The 23,460-nt window shown below is 44.9% G+C and overlaps 1 protein-coding gene across 5 annotated transcripts in view; it reads right to left on the bottom strand.

Moving 5' to 3' along the window:
• cux2b (cut-like homeobox 2b) overlaps positions 1-23,460 on the bottom strand; it is a 130,877-nt gene that overhangs the window by 47,784 nt on the left and 59,633 nt on the right. For all 5 annotated transcript variants that reach the window (XM_021621280.3, XM_021621281.3, XM_021621282.3 and 2 more), the window contains 2 exons: positions 22,030-22,140; positions 21,100-21,147 (listed from right to left, as the gene is read on the bottom strand). In XM_021621280.3, the coding sequence (XP_021476955.3) occupies positions 21,100-21,147; positions 22,030-22,140 (159 nt within the window). Of the gene's footprint in view, positions 1-21,099; positions 21,148-22,029; positions 22,141-23,460 lie in introns of those variants that run through there.

Here is a 23,460-nt window from a genome sequence, read left to right as displayed (position 1 = left end):
AGAAGAGTGCTCTTAATTACTCTTGACAAGCTACAGCCCAGTTCTGCCACACCTGATTCTACTATTCATGGTCTGGATGAACAGCTGAGTGGTAGTATCAGGTGTGGTAGCACTGGGCTTGAACAAAAAGGCCTGCACAACACTGTTAATCGCCAAGAGAAGTTTTGATCATCCCTGATACAAACACTGAAAACAAATGACAAACTGCTCAGAAGGACTTGCAAAATACAAAGTCATTAGACAACTACATAACTCTTAAGAGAAATGATAGACATATTTACAAATCTGAAATTGGACAGGTGCTCTAAACCCTTGAATACAAAACTTCAGCTACAAATGTCCTAAGTAATGCTGTAGACAGTTGTACAACTCCAGTAAAAGAGCACACATGTCCTCATTTATAAATGGCAGTATAAATATGAAAACAGGTGGGAGAACTCACAGATTTGGAACAGAACATACATTTTAATTATTGATAGTGTGCGAAGTACCATGTTTCCCGTGTACATTTGAATTGGCATAAGTCGTTTGTCAGTTCCACATGGGCCAGCTTGCATTTCTCCGTGACAGGCGCATTCTCACAACCCGCCACTCGGCTATAAAACACTGTGTCCCGAGGCAGTACCGTAGGGATGGCGTGCATCGCACGGATGAGGGCAACGACCTCTTCTTTGAGTGTCTGTGAGGTGGTCTCTCCTCTGTTCTAGCAAGATGAACACAGTAGTACACATTACCACACTCACTGCCACCTGCCTGTCACTACACAAACCCAAATGTTTATTTAAGAGCCACCTAATATATTAGAATAAGTGTGTGTGTGTGTGTGTGTGTGTGTGTGTGTGTGTGTGTGTGTGTGTGTGTGTGTGTGTGTCGGTAGGGGGCTGGGAAAACTATAATCAAAATGTATCCTCTGGGAGACGAACCCACAATCTTCAGATGCAAAGGCGGTAGTTCTAGCCATCACACTACGAACCCTATTCTTAAAACAGTGATTTTGACAGACGATTTAAATGAACAGTCAAAAAGGATTTTGTTTCTTTATTTCCTTTGCTTGGTTAAAATACAATAGTCTAAAATAGTTGTTCTGAATAGTTCAGAAAACAGACAAATTTAATCACGCAGTTAGCATGCATGCCATTTTCTTTTGACTGCGCACAGCATGGCACACAATTTAAGCAAGCAAGGAGGGGTTTGATTAATCTGGCCCAGGGTACACCAGGCGAAAGCAGAGAGGGAAGGCAGATAAAACATTTTTATCAAAAGCAATCACTTTTGCGTGTGAAAACAATCCTACACATTACTATACATGCTTATTTACGTCACTTTTGTTTTGAATCGACTTCGCCGTCAGACAGAGTGGGGCACCTGGCTCACATCTGGGAGACACACCTTACATGGGCCCCTGGCGAGATTAATCGAACCCCCTCAATGATTTTGATGTTGTTATACCTGGGTGCAACGTGTGCAGCACCCGCAACCCCTGACTACTTTTTACTTGTTGATGGCAACTTCAGATTTTCTGGGAACACACTGAAAAGTAACGTTTACATGTTTTTTATATTTATATATTTTTTATAGAAATATATATTTAGCTGATGGATCAGCTTTAATATCACAGATAGATTGTTGCTTCCATCAATGTAATTGTCTGCATCATTTCCAATCTCCCATATATTTTTGGGTTAAATATACACTACTGTTCAAAAGTTTGGGGTCACTTAGAAATGTCCTTGTTTATGAAAGAAAAGCTCATTTTTTGTCCATTAAAATAACATAAAATTGATCAGAAATATAGTGTAGACATTGTTACTGTTGTAAATGACGATTGTAGCTGGAAACGGCTGATTTTTAATGGAGTATCTACATAGGTGTGCCTCGTACAGAGGCTCTGTCACGAGCGTAGTCTTGAAAATGACCGGACCAAGGTGCAGCATTTATTTTTAAACGTCGCCAACAAAACAATAAACATCAAAAACGAACGTGAAGCTCCGTAAGGCTATACATGCATTAAACGAAGACAACAACCCACAAATGAGAAAAGGAAAAAAGGCTGCCTATGATTCCCAATCAGAGACAACGATAGACAGCTGTCCCTGATTGAGAATCATACCTGGCCAAAAACAAAGAACCAGAAAGCATAGACTTTCGCACCCGAGTCACACCCTGACCAAACAAACAGAGAATAAAAGGATCTCTTACGGCGTGACAGGCCCATTATCAACAACCATCACTCATGTGTTCCAATGGCACGTTGTGTCAGCTAATCCAAGGTTATCATTTTAAAAGGCTAATTGATCATTAGAAAACCCTTTTGCAATTCTGTTAGCACAGCTGAAAACTGTTGTCCTGATTGAAGAAGCAAAACAACAACAATGATGTGCAAGTAGAGATACTGGGGTGCAAAAAAGCAAGAGGGTAAGTAATAATATGGGGATGAGTTAGTTGGGTGTGCTATTTACAGATGGGCTGTGTACAGGTACAGTGATCGGTAAGCTGCTTTGACAGCTGATGCTTAAAGAGAGGGAGATTTTAGACTCCAGCTTCAGAGATTTTTGCAATTCATTCCAGTCATTGGCAGCAGAGAACTGGAAGGAAAGGCGGCCAAAGAAAGTGTTGGCTTTGGGGATGACCATTGCAATATACCTGCTGGAGCGCATGCTATGGGTGGGTGTTGCTATGGTGACCAGTGAGCTGAGATAAGGCGGGGCTTTACCTAGCAAAGACTTATAGATGACCTGGGTTTGGCGACGGATATGCAGTGAGGGCCAGCCAACGAGAGCATACAGGTCGCAGTGGTGGGTAGTATATGGGGCTTTGGTGAGAAAACGAATGGCACTGTGATTGACTATGTCCAGTTTGCTGAGTAGAGTGTTGGGGGCTATTTTGTAAATGACATCGCCGAAGTCAAGGATCAGTAGGATAGTCACTTTTACGAGGGTATGTTTGGCAGCATGAGTGAAGGAGGCTTTGTTGCAAAATAGAAAGCCGATTCTAGATTTAATTTTGTATTGGAGATGCTTAACGTGAGTCTGGAAGGAGAGTTGACAGTCTAACCAGACACCTAGGTATTTGTAGTTGCCCACATATTCCAGGTCAGAACTGTGCAGAGTAGTGATGCTACTCGGGCGGGAAGGTGTGGACAGCAGTCGGTTGAAGAGCATGCACTTAGTTTTACTAGCATTTAAAAGCAGTTGGAGGCCATGGAAGGAGTGTTGTATGGCGTTGAAGCTCGTTTTGAGGTTTGTTAGCATAGTTAGCACAGAAATTTGCTTTTCTTTCAAAAACAAGGATAATTCTAAGTGACCCCAAACTTATGAACGGTAGTATGTATATATATATACACATACATACACATATACATATACAGTTGAAGTCGGAAGTTTACATACAACTTAGCCAAACACATTTAAACTAATTTCTTTCACAATTCCTGACATTTAATCCGAGTAAAAATTCCCTGCTTAGGTCAGTTAGGAACACCACTTTATTTTAAGAATGTGAAATGTCAGAATAATAGTAGAGAGAATTATTTATTTCTGCCTGTACTGCTTGTATCACATTCCCAGTGTTTCAGAAGTTTACATATACTCAATTAGTATTTGGTAGCATTGCCTTTAAATTGTTTAACTTGAGTCAAACGTTTCGGGTAGCCTTCCACAAGCTTCCCACAATAAGTTGGGTACATTTTGGCCCATTCCTCCTGACATAGCTGGTGTAATTGAGTCAGGTTTGTAGGCCTCCTTGCTTGCACACGCTTTTTCAGTTCTGCCCACACATTTTCTATAGGATTGAGGTCAGGGCTTTGTGATGGCCACTCCAATACCTTGACTTTGTTGTCCTTAAGCCATCTTGGGGTGTCCATTTGGAAGACCCATTTGCGACCAAGCTCTAACAGCCTGACTGATGTCTTGAGATATTGCTTCAGTATATTCACATAATTGTTCTTCCTCATAATGCCATCTTTTTTTGTGAAGTGCACCAGTCCCTCCTGCACCCCCACAACATGATGCTGCCACCCCTGTGCTTCACGGTTGGGATGGTGTTCTTCGGCTTGCAAGCCTACCCCCATTTCCTCCAAACATAATGACGGTCATTATGGCCAAATAGTTATATTTTTGTTTCATCAGACCAGAGGACATTTCTCCAAAAAGTACAATCTTTGTCCCCATGTGCAATTTGCAAACCGTAGTCTGATTTTTTTGGGCGGTTTTGGAGCAGTGGCTTCTTCCTTGCTGAGTGGCCTTTCAGGTTATGTTGATATAGGACTCGTTTTACTGTGGATATAGATACTTTTGCACCTGTTTCCTCCAGCATCTTCACATGGTCCTTTGCTGTTGTTCTGGGATTGATTTGCACTTTTCGCACCAAAGTATGTTCATCTCTAGGAGACGGCTGCGTGGTCCCATGGTGTTTACTTGCATACTATTGTTTGTACAGATGAACGTGGTACCTTCAGAAATTGCTCCCAAGGATGAACCAGACTTGAAGAGATCTGCAACTTATTTTCTGAGGTCTTGGCTGATTTCTTTTGTTTTTCCCATGATGTCAAGCAAAGAGGCACTGGGTTTGAAGGTAGGCCTTGAAATACATCCACAGGTACACCTCCAATTGACTCAAATGATGTCAATTAGCCTATCAGAAGCTTCTAAAGCCATTACATAATTTAATGGAATTTTCCAAGCTGTTTACTGGCACAGTCAACTTAGTGTATGTAAACTTCTGACCCATCTTTTGTTCGAGGCATGGTTCACATCAGGCAATGCTTCTTGTGAATAGCAAACTCAAATTTGGTGAGTGTTTTTTATAGGGCAGGGCATCTCTAACCAACATTTCCAATCTCGTCTCATTGATTGGACTCCAGGTTAACTGACTCCTGACTCCAATTAGCTTTTGGAGAAGTCATTAGCCTAGGGGTTCACATACTTTTTACAACCTACACTGTGAATGTTTAAATGATGTATTCAATATAGACAAGAAATCCAGGTAATTCCAAAGGGTTCACATACCTTTTCTTGCCACTGTATATATACTGTAAATCATTGGTTGGAGCTCATAACAAGGCATGTTCCATGTTGCAGGCAGGCAGGCAGGCAGACAGACAGACAGTGTCGGCAAGCCAGGCCTACAGGCACGATCCCACTGCTGGGAGCCAGTCCAGCTCTATATTGGAGCATGTTAAATTACATATTTAAACACGACACCCTGGGAGGGCAATTTTTTTACTGCTCTCACCCCATTACTCATTTGTAATAACCTTTAAGGATTTTTGATGTCATACATATTTTACAGAGAGATATCACTCATTTTCACAGTGAGCATGGAGCTCTGTGGGCCTGTCAATGACAGATCCCTGTTAGATCTGTGAAGGTGTGCCGTCATACACTATAATTAGAACGAGGTAAGGACAAAGAGTAATATTCACAAGGTGCGTGTGCGCGTGTGTGTGTGCGCGTGTGCGCGTGTGTATACGTGCACCCTTAGAGTGTTTATCAATACTATATACTGAAGAAAATTGGATGACACTTTAATAGAAAACAATTATATAGTGCAGTGCTTTCAGAGGTGAGCCAACATTCTTCCAAAAACCAGCTTGCAGAAAAAAGTGGAGTAACTGTCATAACAGTACATAAAGCCTTTTAGGAGGTGACCTGATGACCATTTAGAGACTCGAGAGTCCAGTTGGTGGCAGTGTAAATCAGCAACCCGGTGAGCAAGTTTCCTCTTTCTCCTCCTCCTCCCCCCGGTCTCTGTGAGAGAGCTGGCCCGGACCCGCACTGCACTCCCTCCTGTCTCTGTGAGAGAGCTGGCCCGGACCCACACTGCACTCCCTCCTGTCTCTGTGAGAGAGCTGGCCCGGACCCGCACTGCACTCCCTCCTGTCTCTGTGAGAGAGCTGGCCCGGACCCGCACTGCACTCCCTCCTGTCTCTGTGAGAGAGCTGGCCCGGACCCACACTGCACTCCCTCCTGTCTCTGTGAGAGAGCTGGCCCGGACCCGCACTGCACTCCCCCCTGTCTCTGTGAGAGAGATGGCCCGGAACCGCACTGCACTCCCCCCTGTCTCTGTGAGAGAGCTGGCCCGGACCCGCACTGCACTCCCTCCTGTCTCTGTGAGAGAGCTGGCCCGGACCCACACTGCACTCCCCCCTGTCTCTGTGAGAGAGCTGGCCCGGACCCGCACTGCACTCCCTCCTGTCTCTGTGAGAGAGCTGGCCCGGACCCACACTGCACTCCCTCCTGTCTCTGTGAGAGAGCTGGCCCGGACCCACACTGCACTCCCTCCTGTCTCTGTGAGAGAGCTGGCCCGGACCCACACTGCACTCCCTCCTGTCTCTGTGAGAGAGCTGGCCCGGACCCACACTGCACCCCCCCCTGTCTCTGTGAGAGAGCTGGCCCGGACCGGCACTGCACTCCCTCCTGTCTCTGTGAGAGAGCTGGCCCGGACCCACACTGAACCCCCCCCTGTCTCTGTGAGAGAGCTGGCCCGGACCGGCACTGCACTCCCTCCTGTCTCTGTGAGAGAGCTGGCCCGGACCGGCACTGCACTCCCTCCTGTCTCTGTGAGAGAGCTGGCCCGGACCCACACTGCACTCCCTCCTGTCTCTGTGAGAGAGCTGGCCCGGACCGGCACTGCACTCCCTCCTGATTGGGACTTCCTCCATGACCGCTGGATGCCAGCCTAAAGCCCATGCACCCCGGTGCCAAGGCTGTTCTAAGAGCTGTAAAACAAATGGGCTGTTTGGTTAATGTACACTCGTTGACCGCCCCTGCCAGGAGTTTGATTTCCTCGTGATTGTAATGAGCATCTATCCTGTCTGATCCCTCATGTTACAGGTCCAGGTTGGTTTAGATTTGGGGTTAATGTTGGGGTTCTAGTTGACCACACATGATGGGATGAGTGTTACACTGAAAATAAGGAAAGATCAAGTCTCACTGAGAAAATACCAAGCTACAGAAGCTAGAAGTTTTATCATATTGTTCAAAATGAGTTTCAAATATGAGCGTAATTAAGCAATAAGGCACAAGGAGGTGTGGTATATGGCCAATATACCACGGCTAAGGGCTGTTCTTAGGCACGACGCAACACGGAGTGTTGGCCATATACCACAAACCTCAGAGGTGCCTTATTGCTATTATAAACTAGTTACCAATGTAATTAGAGCGGTAATAATAAATGTTTTGTCATACTCGTGGTATATTCCACGGCTGTCAGTCAATCAGCATTCAGAAGCTCGAACCACACAGTTTATAATGAAAAATATACACGGTTTAGCCTACAGGAGATCCATTTTGAATTGAATCTCATAAAGCAACCTTTCAGAATGCTTTAGATCAGAGTTTCATGACTGCGCTCCTACTGTCACGTAAGCCTCTATACGCTCAGAGTGTAGGACAACTCCACCCGGGGAATAAATGAAGCAACCTGGCGCACCCCTGCAGACACTGTGATTTGGGCAGTTTTTCACACAGGATATCATAGCTCTGCAACCCTAGCTAGCCCCACTGCCATTTCAGGCTCTGCCTCATTAGAGTGAGAGGAAGCATCTTCAATGAGAGAAAAAACAGACTTTACAAAATACTTTATATGGGAAGACTGGAGGAATAGAAGAGCACATTTGCCCAATGCCCACAGCCTCATGGGCTTGCTGTAACATTACTAGCGGCACTGCTACAGATGGCTTCAGGATGCAAACACTACACACACACGCGCACACACACATGCATAGGCATAAGTATGGTATCCAAGGCCAGGCATGCCAGGAAGTGTCTGTGGAGATGAGTGTCACCATACATCCCCCAGGCTGGGGTCTCCAGCCTCGTCCAACAGGGGCACCAGCAGATGACCTGCTCACAATGCCTGCAATTACCCCCAACCCTCCCTCCCTATGCTTCACAACAGACAACAGGGACAATAATGAAAAAGAAAAGAGAGAGGGCAGATTGAGAATGTGTATGTGCTCATAAGCGTGGGTGTTTGTGAGTGGGTGTGCATACGTGTGTGTCTGAGCATGTGATAAAGGGAGTCTGTAGAAGCCTGCTCGTGGACACGGGTTAAATTGAGTTCATGTATTAGTGATAAACAATTAATAAAACAGATACATCACATAATCCTCCAGCACCAACATCTGTCCTTCATGTGTCTCGCCAGACAACACGCAGGCACACACAACCACAGGCAAGCACGCAATCCCATACTCATGCATGCACCCACGCAAATGACACAACCACGTATTCAACACATCATTCCAGTTAAACAGACTGAGTGGTACACATACACCACACGAGATCAAGCCACACACTGAATCAGTTAAAAACCAGAGAGATGTGTTGTAAAGCAACTCTGTGTCCCGAGTGAATAACCTGGTCCATCTGTAAAGAGTGACACACGGCCAAGCCCCCTGTTCGTACCAGTGTGTCCCTCTCCATTCAGATCCAGCTGACGCCTCTAGTCCTCCATCTCTCTCCCTGTGTCAGTGGCAGGGCCCCAACATCAGCAGCTGTTCCCCTTGGCTGTCCCAGCAGCCCCTCTCCAGGCTGGGCCCATCATGCTGAAGGAATGGGAACTCTCACACTACTCCACGGGGACCCAATTAAAAGGGACGGAACTCGGACGGAATCATAGGGAGATGCAGAGTTGCTACTTTAATTGAAGAGCTCTCTCTCTCTCTCTCTCTCTCTCTCTCTCTCTGTCTCCCTCTCTCTCTCTCTCTCTCTCTCCCTCTCTCTCTGTCTCCCTCTCTCTCTCTCTCTCTCTCTCTCTGTCTCTCTCTCTCTCTCTCTCTCTCTCTCTCTCTCTCTCTCTCCCTCTCTCTCTGTCTCCCTCTCTCTCTCTCTCTCTCTCTCTCTCTCTCTCTCTCTCTCTCTCTCTGTCTCTGTCTCCCTCTCTCTCTGTCTCCCTCTCTCTCTCTCTCTGTCTGTCTCTCTCTCTCTCTGTTTCTCTCTTTCTCTCTCTGTCTCTGTCTCCCTCTCTCTCTCTCTCTCTCTCTCTCTCTCTCTCTGTCTCCCTCTCTCTCTCTCTCTCTCTCTCTCTCTCTCTGTCTCTCTCTCTCTCTCTCTCTCTCGGGCCACCATCGCCACTTTACTCTCTCATGAGAGGAAAGAAGGGAAGAGACACACAGGCGAGAGCTGTTTGTGGGAAAGGCAAATAGCTCTGTGGTGCCCGGGTTTGGCTGCACAAGGGGAGATATAATTTAGGACAATGTATTTTATTGAAGAAAGTAAGTAGAAATAATGAATTTAGACTGTACTGTATGTAGAGGGAAAAAACCTTTCCCCTTAAACTATACATGAGCTAAAACTATGGGTTGCTTCTCTTTCTTTCCTCTTTATGCACAGTTCTCTTCCTCTGCAGGAGAGTTCCTGGCTTTAATATAACCACATGTTAATTAGTATTGTAGTTAATCCGTTATTGAAGAGACCCAAACTGTCAGGTCACATTATAAACAATCGGTCCAATGGTAGTGCGTGTGACATTTTGAGCTGCTATCTCTCCTAGCTAAATGTTCCCTAGGTACTAATTGGCCTACTTTACGCTGTCTTTCTTTGAATTGCTAGTTTTTTATAGTTTGGGATATTGGCCCTGACAAGCGTCATCCTACACTGTATGTGCAAAACTCCACATTTTCTGTACAGGGACAGCAAAAAATTTAAATAAATGATTTAACCCTTTGAATTATATCAGTTAATTAAAGACTGTAGCATTGAGGCCTACAGTACCTTCATGGGATATTAAACATCATTTGAAAGGAGAATAAAAGTTCAAACACTTAGCTAGCAGCAAAGTGAGCGTAACTTTTCTCTCCTTTGCATTATTTAAGATGGGCTCCATCATTTTATCAATCTATCGATCTCCCACCAGAAAGATGAAAATTGAAAAATAATGAGGCCGATGAATGCTGTGTAAAGAACATCAATGTATGAAATGTAATTATCTGTGCTGGAAAGAGAGAGAGAGAGAAAAGGGGGCTGCTGTTTTCTAAAACAAAAAGAGAGCAAAAAAAGCAGCAGTTAATATTTTTCCCTCTCTGCATATTTTAATTACCAGATCAATCATAACTACATACAGCGGTGCTTTCACAAGAGAGGAGAAAATTGCAAGTCTAAATGAAAAACAATAGATTTACTTTAAAGGCTTGGCTTCTTTTGAAGTCTAAATAAAAATTTCAGGTACCTTTAGGAGAGCCTTCTTCTGAAAGTTATGATATTTAATTAGTGGGTTTAGATTCTACTGAAAATAAACTTCACAGCCCAACACAATGTGAAATGAAAACTGGAGGATCCAGACAAGAGGGAATTAAAATCTCACCACACAGGAGGACTTTGTCTTCTGACAGGAGCCCATGTTCCAAATGTGACTGCAACTGGTTTCATCTCCAGCTGTGTCTCTGTGGTGGATGTAAGAAGACATTCTCTCCATCTCTAACTGGTTCTGTTTCTGTGACTGACTGGGTCTGTGTCTCTGTGGTGGACGTAAGAAGACATTCTCTCCGTCTCTAACTGGTTCTGTTTCTGTGACTGACTGGGTCTGTGGCTCAGTGGTTGTTTGGCGAAAATCACAGCATCACAATGTGGAATTGGTGGAGCAGCTCCCCGTTCCGCCTTTTCCTCCTCACATGGGTTTTTCCTGGTTGTACGAACGCTGATGTTTATTTCTCCTGGCATGTCCTCGCCGGCGCAGAGCCACCGATTTCACACATTTTTATTGGCTAATTTGACTGTGCTCTTGCCAGGAGCTGAGAGGGTGCCAGCCAGGAGTCAGAGCATCCCAAGAACACGGCTGCTTTACTCTGCTCTGATCTCAGACTGGGGTGCTTGGGGGAGCCTAACGCCTGTCTCATAACAAGTCAGTTGACTTCGAATATGTCGAGATTTTGGCAATTATCTACTTCCCCAGAACTCTGTATAGCATTTTTATGTCTCTGTGTCCAGTATGAAGGAAGTCTGAGGTAATTTTGCGAGCCAACGCTAACTAGCGTTAGCGCAATGACTGGAAGTCTATAGGTATCTGCTAAAGTAGCATGCTAGTTAGGAGTTGAGAGGAGTGAGTGTTTCAGAGATCACCTGTTTGTCAAAGGGGTGGGTAAGGGAGTGTGAGGGAATGTGAGTGGCTGGGTGTTATGGTGGTAGGAGATTTACAGGGAGAGGATGTACGGGCAGTCTGAGGCCCTGTAAGAGCAGCACAGCACAGACACCTCTGTGTGCGTCCATCCTCAAACATGGCTAACATTTGCACAGTATCGTTACTCAGGCGTGGCGTCTCCGGGGTCAGAGGTTTGTGCTGTCAGGACTATAGAAATTAAACCCAGCACTGCAGAGCAGAATGTGCTGAAACTCATCAATTCCACATGGCTAGAGAGGAAAGTAGCTATTTATAACATCAGCCCCTTCTCTCTCTATACCTGGTGTGAATCCTTATATCTAAACACGCTGCAATAATGATGAATATCACCAACTGGGATGCGCAGACACGGCATCTGTCAGTATAGGAAAACAAACACGCCATCATATCACAACCGCATCCTCAAGCACAACCCTGAGAGGTGTAATGAGACTAACACTGGGAGGTGTAATGAGACTAACACTGAGAGGTGTAATGAGACTAACACTGAGAGGTGTAATGAGACTAACACTGGAAGGTGTAATGAGACTAACACTGGGAGGTTTAATGAGACTAACACTGAGAGGTGTAATGAGACTAACACTGAGAGGTGTAATGAGACTAACACTGAGAGGTGTAATGAGACTAACACTGGAAGGTGTAATGAGACTAACACTGATAGGTGTAATGAGACTAACACTGGGAGGTGTAATGAGACTAACACTGAGAGGTGTAATGAGGCTAACACTGGGAGGTGTAATGAGACTAACACTGAGAGGTGTAATGAGACTAACACTGGGAGGTGTAATGAGACTAACACTGAGAGGTGTAATGAGACTAACACTGGGAGGTGTAATGAGACTAACACTGGGAGGTTTAATGAGACTAACACTGAGAGGTGTAATGAGACTAACACTGGGAGGTGTAATGAGACTAACACTGGGAGATGTAATGAGACTAACACTGAGAGGTGTAATGAGACTAACACTGGGAGGTGTAATGAGATTAACACTGGGAGGTGTAATGAGACTAACACTGAGATGTGTAATGAGACTAACACTGAGAGGTGTAATGAGACTAACACTGGGAGGTGTAATGAGACTAACACTGAGAGGTGTAATGAGACTAACACTGGGAGGTGTAATGAGACTAACACTGAGAGGTGTAATGAGACTAACACTGGGAGGTGTAATGAGACTAACACTGAGAGGTGTAATGAGACTAACACTGGGAGGTGTAATGAGACTAACACTGAGAGGTGTAATGAGACTAACACTGGGAGGTGTAATGAGACTAACACTGAGAGGTGTAATGAGACTAACACTGAGAGGTGTAATGAGACTAACACTGAGAGGTGTAATGAGACTAACACTGGGAGGTGTAATGAGACTAACACTGAGAGGTGTAATGAGACTAACACTGAGAGGTGTAATGAGACTAACACTGGGAGGTGTAATGAGACTAACACTGAGAGGTGTAATGAGACTAACACTGAGAGGTGTAATGAGACTAACACTGAGAGGTGTAATGAGACTAACACTGAGAGGTGTAATGAGACTAACACTGAGAGGTGTAATGAGACTAACACTGAGAGGTGTAATGAGACTAACACTGAGAGGTGTAATGAGACTAACACTGGGAGGTGTAATGAGACTAACACTGAGAGGTGTAATGAGACTAACACTGGGAGGTGTAATGAGACTAACACTGAGAGGGGTAATGAGACTAACACTGAGAGGTGTAATGAGACTAACACTGGGAGGTGTAATGAGATTAACACTGAGAGGTGTAATGAGACTAACACTGAGAGGTGTAATGAGACTAACACTGAGAGGTGTAATGAGACTAACACTGAGAGGTGTAATGAGACTAACACTGGGAGGTTTAATGAGACTAACACTGAGAGGTGTAATGAGACTAACACTGAGAGGTGTAATGAGATTAACACTGGGAGGTGTAATGAGACTAACACTGGGAGGTGTAATGAGACTAACACTGAGAGGTGTAATGAGACTAACACTGAGAGGTGTAATGAGACTAACACAGAGGTGTAATGAGACTAACACTGAGAGGTGTAATGAGACTAACACTGGGAGGTGTAATGAGACTAACACTGAGAGGTGTAATGAGACTAACACTGAGAGGTGTAATGAGATTAACACTGTGAGGTGTAATGAGACTAACACTGGGAGGTGTAATGAGACTAACACTGAGAGGTGTAATGAGACTAACACTGAGAGGTGTAATGAGACTAACACAGAGGTGTAATGAGACTAACACTGAGAGGTGTAATGAGACTAACACTGGGAGGTGTAATGAGACTAACACTGAGAGGTGTAATGAGACTAACACTGAGAGGTGTAATGAGACTAACACTGAGAGGTGTAATGAGACTAACACTGAGAGGTGTAATGAGACTAACACTGAGAGGTGTAATGAGACTAACACTGGGAGGCGTAATGAGACTAACACTGAGAGGTGTAATGAGACTAACACTGAGAGGTGTAATGAGACTAACACTGGGAGGCGTAATGAGATTAACACTGGGAGGTGTAATGAGACTAACACTGAGAGGTGTAATGAGACTAACACTGGGAGGTGTAATGAGACTAACACTGGGAGGTGTAATGAGACTAACACTGAGAGGTGTAATGAGACTAACACTGGGAGGCGTAATGAGATTAACACTGGGAGGTGTAATGAGACTAACACTGAGAGGTGTAATGAGACTAACACTGGGAGGTGTAATGAGACTAACACTGGGAGGTGTAATGAGACTAACACTGAGAGGTGTAATGAGACTAACACTGGGAGGTGTAATGAGACTAACACTGAGAGGTGTAATGAGACTAACACTGAGAGGTGTAATGAGACTAACACTGAGAGGTGTAATGAGACTAACACTGGGAGGCGTAATGAGACTAACACTGAGAGGTGTAATGAGACTAACACTGAGAGGTGTAATGAGACTAACACTGGGAGGCGTAATGAGACTAACACTGAGAGGTGTAATGAGACTAACACTGGGAGGTGTAATGAGATTAACACTGGGAGGTGTAATGAGACTAACACTGAGAGGTGTAATGAGACTAACACTGAGAGGTGTAATGAGACTAACACTGGGAGGTGTAATGAGACTAACACTGAGAGGTGTAATGAGACTAACACTGGGAGGTGTAATGAGACTAACACTGAGAGGTGTAATGAGACTAACACTGAGAGGTGTAATGAGACTAACACTGAGAGGTGTAATGAGACTAACACTGAGAGGTGTAATGAGACTAATACTGAGAGGTGTAATGAGACTAACACTGAGAGGTGTAATGAGACTAACACTGAGAGGTGTAATGAGACTAACACTGAGAGGTGTAATGAGACAAACACTGAGAGGTGTAATGAGACTAACACTGGGAGGTGTAATGAGACTAACACTGAGAGGGGTAATGAGACTAACACTGAGAGGTGTAATGAGATTAACACTGAGAGGTGTAATGAGACTAACACTGAGAGGTGTAATGAGACTAACACTGAGAGGTGTAATGAGACTAACACTGGGAGGTGTAATGAGACTAACACTGAGAGGTGTAATGAGACTAACACTGAGAGGTGTAATGAGACTAACACTGGGAGGTGTAATGAGACTAACACTGAGAGGTGTAATGAGACTAACACTGAGAGGTGTAATGAGACTAACACTGGGAGGTGTAATGAGACTAACACTGAGAGGTGTAATGAGACTAACACTGAGAGGTGTAATGAGACTAACACTGGGAGGTGTAATGAGACTAACACTGAGAGGTGTAATGAGACTAACACTGGGAGGTGTAATGAGACTAACACTGAGAGGTGTAATGAGACTAACACTGAGAGGTGTAATGAGACTAACACTGAGAGGTGTAATGAGACTAACACTGAGAGGTGTAATGAGACTAACACTGAGAGGTGTAATGAGACTAACACTGGGAGGTGTAATGAGACTAACACTGAGAGGTGTAATGAGACTAACACTGAGAGGTGTAATGAGACTAACACTGGGAGGTGTAATGAGACTAACACTGAGAGGTGTAATGAGACTAACACTGAGAGGTGTAATGAGACTAACACTGGGAGGTGTAATGAGACTAACACTGAGAGGTGTAATGAGACTAACACTGAGAGGTGTAATGAGACTAACACTGGGAGGTGTAATGAGACTAACACTGAGAGGTGTAATGAGACTAACACTGGGAGGTGTAATGAGACTAACACTGAGAGGTGTAATGAGACTAACACTGGGAGGTGTAATGAGACTAACACTGAGAGGTGTAATGAGACTAACACTGGGAGGTGTAATGAGACTAACACTGAGAGGTGTAATGAGACTAACACTGAGAGGTGTAATGAGACTAACACTGAGAGGTGTAATGAGACTAACACTGGGAGGCTGATGGAGGAGGGATTCAAACACAACTGAATCAAATCATCAGTCAAGAAAGAAGAAGATAAGTCAGAGAGTCATATCTAAAACTCTGTGCTTTGGGTCTTCTTCTGTGGCATGTCCCACACGACTCCCTAGGTCTCTGTGTATGGACTTTTGAATTAGCAGAGCTGCAGCACTAATTATTACCAGTGTCAACGGAAGCAGAAGAAAGAGATGACTGCTTCCACAGAACAGACTGCATGGGCCGAGGGACATTATATTTTAACCCAGTAATTCATGCTTGGAAAAATAAATGAGATTCGACTGAACCTCTTAACCAATACGTGTTTTCTTACTCTACTGGCTACTGTAACTATATTAATGACAGTAATTCAAATGCAGAGAAAATAACTCCACAAGGCAGAAGCATGACAAGTACAATACAGTATGTTCTTAATGGGAGCACTACTGCTGCATCAGGTGAGTGGAGGGCTGTGTGTGGAGCGCCACTGGAGATGAGAGGTGGGAGGTCATGTTAAATATGAGCTCCTATTGGTGCTTCGAGCCACACCCTCTCTTCACTAGACATGGGCGGAGGGTGTCTCTGGTTTACATGGCTCCTGCAGCCCATTATATTCCCAACAATCGGCCGGAGGTGCGATGTGTGCTGTTCATACCTATTGGCCTGGAGTTCCTGTATGGACCTAGGCTGGCTGGCTGGCTGCTCAATGAGCCTGAGACAGACAGACAGCAGAGGTAGGTGGAGACCGCATTAGAACCGCCTCATGAGCCCAGTACGAGCTCTTGGTGAAAATGGACATGGTAGGGTGTGACAGATCCAGCCAGACAGGGGAGTTGGAATGGGTCACATCCAGAGATATCTCAGCTACCGTACCTCATTGCATTGTTCTGGAGATTAAATGGTGTTGTTGAATTTTGTGAGGGGGGGGGGGGGGGGTTTATCGCTACCACATTGTGTTTTACTGGACAAAGTCACACTTTCAACACCGTGCCAACCTCACCGTTAAAGACACCTACCATGAGATGAGGACTCTACTAACCAACCCAACCCCACCGACCCATCCGATCATCTGACCATCCGATCAGCCTATCTGCACCTTATATCCAGACAATTTCGTTCATGACGAAGATCGGTCTTCATTGAGCTGTTTAAGCGGGAGCATCGCTGCTGCATTTCACAAACGGCGCAGTCCCTCATCTATGAAAGTGCCATAGAGCCCCTCAGACAATTAGGCAGGGAAAAGCTTTACGACCGCTAGCCGCAGCGCCACGTGGCTCTCGCCACCGGCAGCACAGCCAGGAGCGCTGGCTCGGGCAGAAAGGTAATTATAGAGCCTCTCGTAATGACATGGAGGAAGCTTGCGTCATAACACGCACAGATTTTTTTTTATCACAGCGCCATAATGAATTATCATCCTTTACTCTTTGATTCATTCCACTATTCATAACATATTTATACATTCAAGATGAATGATCATTTCCTTCAGGAATTCATCAAAAAGAGGAAGGACTGGTCTCCTCTCGATGGATGATCAAAGAGTGTGTGTCTGAGTCTCTACCTGGCTAGCGGCAGTGCTGCCCGCTCTGCTCTGTATGGGTTCAGGTTCTGGGTTCAGGTTCTGGGTTCAGGCTCTGGGTTCAGGCTCTGGATTCAGGTTCTGGGTTCAGGGTCTGGGTTCAGGCTCTGGGTTCAGGCTCTGGGCTCAGGGTTTATGTGCAGGTCTGCAACAGGAGGCTGATAGACCGGTGTCTCTGCATGACATCGGTCTCATATCGCCTGATAGACTGGTGTCTCTGCAGGACATCGGTCTCATATCGCCTGATAGACCGGTGTCTCTGCAGGACATCGGTCTCATATCACCTGATAGACTGGTGTCTCTGCAGGACATCGGTCTCATATCACCTGATAGACTGGTGTCTCTGCAGGACATCGGTCTCATCTCACCTGATAGACTGGTGTCTCTGCAGGACATCGGTCTCATATCACCTGATAGACTGGTGTCTCTGCAGGACATCGGTCTCATCTCACCTGATAGACTGGTGTCTCTGCAGGACATCGGTCTCATATCGACTGATAGACTGGTGTCTCTGCAGGACATCGGTCTCATATCGCCTGATAGACTGGTGTCTCTGCAGGACATTGGTCTCATATCTCCTGATAGACCGGTGTCTCTGCAGACGTCTGAAGTACCTGTATGCCTTGATTGGAAAGGCATTGAAATTCACATTCATGACATGCTCATTAATGGAGCTTGGATGAAAACACATGTGTAACATGATAAGCAGATATGAATTCCTAGATTCCTAATAGAGGCTTTATGAACGGCTGTCATTTCTTCACCTCTTACCAGTAAAACCCTTGATGTCGGTGTAGCACCTACCCGGGTAATCAAGTTGCCAATATACACCTGTACAGAATTCTACCAATATATCTGCTATTGACTTGAAGAGATGTAGGATTATCTCCTCTCTGTAAGAGCACTACATTGCATAGCCTACTCCTTACTCCTAGAGAATGATCAACATTTACTCCACATATCATCACCACAACCTCAGGGTAAGAGATGGCACAGTTAGAAAACAGGTGTCGCCCATCCAACCCTCAGTCGGCATTGCGTTAATAGCTGTTTGATGTTTTGACGTCTAGTCAGCTCGATTGTACCTTTCTGGCTGATAATGAGGGCCAATAATGATTCCTGAGCTCGAGGGGTTAATGGTATGTAACCGGCAGAGAAGCTAATTACACGTTACAAACTATTTATCAGATTCTCCATCTGCGCAACGCAAGCACCACAACTCTCATTGTGCACGCTAAATTACTCCTCGGATTATTGTAAAGCAAGTTTCCTTAATTAGGGTCCCGGGCTGCTGTTTTCTTACTCTGAGTAGGTTACCACACGACATCAAGAGAAGAGGGGAAAATTTGATGACTGGTTAATTTGGGCCTGACATCCCCAACAATTCAAAGCCAGTATCTACAGTGTCTTGTATCTACAGTATCTAGCTGTATGAAGAAGAACACAGCCTCACAGGAATCCACAGGCAACAGATTCCAGAATTCCATCACAGTTTTTTGTTGAGAAGGTGAGTCTTATGGGGGATTTACACTCTAAAATGAGAGCGAAGTGTAAATTGCATCTTGGATCCCATGTAGGCTTGGTGGAGACTGCAATACCGTATAGTCAGATGGCAAGGGAATGTTGTGTGAAAGTTGTGTGAACGGCACATGGCGCTAAACGAGGCTCAGGCCCAGTCCAACAGGCCTCTCTCTCCTGTGATCGGTTATGTGAGAAATAACTCATATCCCCCAGCCCCAAAGGTGTGCCGGAGACCATGGAGACACGTACCATCTCATCTGTCTCTGCAGTAAATTTTATTAAAATTACCTTCATTATAAGACAGTGTTCATTATAAAACCAAAAACGCTGGTCTCCCAGGGCCCAGTGGATTAATAAGGACAGCGGTGTATTTTAAGCCGTAAACTCAGCTCCTCACTGTCCTTAATCTCCTTCCCACTTCACAAGGCCAAATTAACACCTCTCCCAAGCTCTGACGGGACCTCATTAGCAAACTTCCAGGGAAAGAAAGAAAAGAGGAACGAAGGAGAAGAAGGAGGGAAGCGACCAATGACAGCCACCAGCTCTGGGATTAACCCTTTCTGGTGCTTCAGCTCTGTGAAAACTAGGTCGCCGTGTTTCTAATCAGTCGCCTGGTTAACGATAATTAGAAGACGAGATCGGACGAGGGATGAGAGAGAAAGTAGGAGGGGTACATTGAAATGAAACAGAAAAGAAATAGAGCCTGTCATGTCGCAAACACTTCAAAGGGAGAAACTTCTCTTTTAAAAGTGCCATGATGAGGGTCCAAATACCAAGAGGGACTCCTCTGGGCCACAGCCCCGGGCGAGGAGGGGGGAGCAGATCTCTCAAATATAGACACACACACACACACACACGCGTGTGACTCATACACCACCTGTTCGGTGCAGCTGTAGAGGAGCTTTAGTGTATCCCAAAACACACAGCCAAACAAGCTCCTGCAATTACAAGTCCTATTTACTGTGCTTCTCACATGAAGCAGCAGGTATAACTCCCACAGCTTTACTCTCAGGCCTGGCAGATTACTGGTGGGTAAAGTTCACAAGCCTCCACAAGCTGTTTGACATTAAGCAGGAAGGTCAAAGTGTATCAGAAAACACCAGGGGTTTCATTTATGATGATGCATACTTTTTCTGGCAAAAAAATGTCCCTTCTGAAAATAGCTGAGAATGACTGTATATACAGTAGGTAGCTAGTACAATTTACTTTAAAATCTGCACTTTGATGGGAGTTATCCAAAGTAGAAGTGCAGACCTTTCGGTGTTTCTGCATTCACAATTAGTGCCCCCACATCATAGCATTTCTACCAAACATACTTTCAACAATCTGTCCGTGTAATTTATAAAGGTGATTTAGCTCTGTCTGAGTTCAACATCGTTCTAAAGGTTCTTCAGCCATTTGTGCCAGTGAGGTAGCCAAACCTGCCCGCTTAGGTTTGGCTACCTGGCTTATGATGTGTTCATATGCGCTATCTGGTTGCAAGGGAGCTTTGGGGACCCAAACCCTAAAACTGTATTATACAATGGGAAGAATGTCCTTTTAAAAAGTCACTAGAGTTGACCCGTTTCATAGTCGTTCTACAAAATAACTACTGCTACAAACACTTCCAGTGGAAGCATTGATACCTTTCTTCCTTCAAAACAATTATCAGCTACCTACTTTATTTACTTACCAAACATCTTTGCTCCCAGTTGTCAAACATCAATAGTGCTCAAATGAATCCCCTAGGTTCATGTTAGCACAATAAAGATACACCAGGGCACTTTAGATACAGTATTTTGATGTCTCTGCCTTTGCAGTCACAGTCATTTAATTGACATTGGCACCAACCTCACATATCAGCAATGACTTCAGACAAAACAGATGGTCATTTTGGCATAGATAATTACAAACCACTTAAAAAAAACACGTAGACTATGATCACACATGAGAACCAGAAAATCCATGCAGAGTGTTATCATATTTTGTGATTCAGCTTTCAGGTTAGTTGAGGAGAGAGAGGTAGACTGGAAACATTATTTGCGGTATCACTTCAATATGCCTCTGCTTTGTGGACCATAACGTAGCTCCCAAATGTGATTTATGACCTTGGTTTAATGGCTAGAGCAGAGCCTTGGTAGGTATCAGATGACTTTTTCAATATGGCCACGTCAGAGAGGGCACTGAGAATGCACAATCCAAAAACAGGAAATGAGGGCTTGTCTCAGGGAAGAGAATATGAGTAGCCAGATATCTGATCATCTAATGGCAGAGAGAGAGCTACTCCACTTTGACAGAGAAGATACCAGTCAATAAGGATCAGATGAAGTGTAACATGAAAATGGGGTCCTTACACATGAATTCCTATCCCGGACCCACCCTATCATCCATCCAAGGCCACAGTTTCATGTGCTGAGTTTTTTGTGTCAGGATGTAGTGGTCAAGTTTCTCTAAATCACGTCAAAGCCCCACCGGCAAAACATGGACAAGGAGAAGTAGACTCACCTGAGCTTGGAAACTCTTGAGGACAGGAGCCACCATCTCCCGGACTTCCTGAATACAGACAAACAGAACAAACGCTTACCATTTTTGAGACACTAGAAGCCAATTGCCCTGGTGAGGACCGGGAAAGACTTCTACTGCACTTTGTATTGTAATTTGTCTCAAAAGCATTGAACATGCTTATACTTGTTATGGACCATTTTAACGAACAACTGCCAAATGTCTAATGGACAACTGTCAAATGTCAAATGCTGTTTGATCCCAGATGTATTTTACTTTAGCACAAATTCCAGCAGAAGAAGCAACATCTCTGGTTTGGGCGGAAGTGTGAGGGAGGGAGGAAGATGAGGAAGGGGGGGGGGGGGGGGGGTGTTATAAATTGGGAAAAGCTGAGGAGTTTGAGTGAGAGTCTGTAAGTGGGGATTTCCAGCTTGTATAAGCTCCAGCCGCTCCCTTCCTCCTGGCTCTCAGTCAGCCCCCGGTAAGGGGATTGGTCTGCCTGTGGTGACAGCCTGATCCTGCCTTCTGCACCTGTACTATACTGACAAGATTACAGCACACTCTCACACAGGGATAGGGGCTCTGTAGTCTGACTGGGAGATCCCAGGAACCCTGACCTTAAACAACACCTAGCTATAAGCCACAGGGTCTCAATTAAACCTTAACAGACCTGGAGGAGGGGGGTGGGGTAATGACTGACTTGTCCCAAGCATTGTGCGCCAATGATATACACTAAAGCAGATTTGAAAAATAAATACAAAATTACAGGCACATATTGTAGGTAAGCGGGGCTCAAACACTGCCAGAGACTGAGAAAGTCAGTCTGCCTAGTGGAGCGGAGACAAGCCGAATGACACGCAGAACTCATGGCAGGGTTGGGAGAAGGCACGGGGTTGGAGGGTGAAAGGGGCAGGGGGGGGAGGGGGCACTCACCTCCGGAACATTTCTCTTGAACTCCCGGCTCAGCTCCACCAGGTGCTTGTGGGAGTGCTCGCTCTCTTCCTGTCGCCCCGCCAGCTCAGACGCTATTGAGTTTAGCTCCCTCTATAAACACAGACAAAGAGAGAGAGTTAGAAAAAAGAGAGGCAGAGAGAGACAGCACTTAGAGAGGCTGCCAACAGTCATACAGTGCAGCTTAAAGTTGACATAAATAAAAATACACTGCTGAATATTAACAATGTAATCCTTCATGATCTTATAGCGGTAATACTTACTGCAAGCCCTGGCCCATAAATAATTAAGCCAAAATAAATCCAATGCCTACAGTAGCTGAAAGCCTTTTAGATAATCAGTATTTGAAATAATCAATACGCTTGCAACAACCATGGAACTCCAGTGAGAGAGAGTGGAGAGAGAGAGAGAGAGAGTGACGAGAGAGAGAGAGAGACAGAGAGAGAGAGAGAGAGAGAGAGTGACGAGAGAGAGAGAGAGAGGAGAAAGAGAGAGAGAGAGAGAGAGAGAGAGAGAGAGAGAGAGAGAGAGAGAGGAGAAAGAGAGAGAGAGAGAGAGAGTGTGGAGAAAGAGAGAGGAGAGAAAAAGGAAAAACAAGGCAGAGTCACGTGGGAAGGACCCAATATCCTGACAAATACCCTTATAAACAAATACAGAGCTTCCTGGAGAAACGAGGAGCCGATTTCAAGCCCAGACAAGATTCAAACACAAAGCACTGTCCGTTCTTTCTGCCACAATAAACACAGATAACAGTGAAGCCTCTTCCTTATTCAAATCTCTCTTCCACTGCCTACATCTTTACATTGATGTCAGGTAGGGCTGGGAGGGTCATGGAAGTTTAGACGGCAGTTAAAGCCAGCCATAATAACCATTTGAATAGCACTTTGGATTTGAAATTATAATGACTATGGAGGTTAAAGTGCAGACTGTCAGCTTTAATTTGAGGGTATTTTCATCCTTATCGGGTGAACTGTTTCGAAATTACAGCACTTTTTGTACATAGTCCACCCATTTTAGGGGACCAAAAGTATTGGGACAGATTCACTTACACTACATAAAAGTATGTGGACACCTCTTCAAATAAGTGGATTTGGCTATTTCAGCCACACCCATTGCTGACAGATGTATAAAATCAAGCACACATGCAATCTCCATAGACAAACATTGGCAGTAGAATGGCCCGTACTGAAGAGCTTAGTGACTTTCAATGTGGCACTGTCATAGGATGCCACCTTTCCAACAAGTCAGTTCGTCAAATTTTCTGCCCTGCTAAATTTCTGCCCTGTTCAACTGTAAGTGCTGGTATTGAGAAATGGAAACATCTAGGAGCAACAATGGCTCTGCCGCAAAGTGGTAGGCCACACAAGCTCACAGAACTGGTCCGCCGAATGCTGAAACGGTTGTCCTCAACCG

The sequence above is a fragment of the Oncorhynchus mykiss genome, chromosome 11, assembly GCF_057628025.1.
Source record: "Oncorhynchus mykiss isolate SJ-2025 chromosome 11, ASM5762802v1, whole genome shotgun sequence".
In the NCBI taxonomy this organism is placed as follows: domain Eukaryota; kingdom Metazoa; phylum Chordata; class Actinopteri; order Salmoniformes; family Salmonidae; genus Oncorhynchus; species Oncorhynchus mykiss.
Note: the sequence above shows the minus strand (reverse complement) of the source record. Positions and strands in the feature narration are given on the sequence as shown.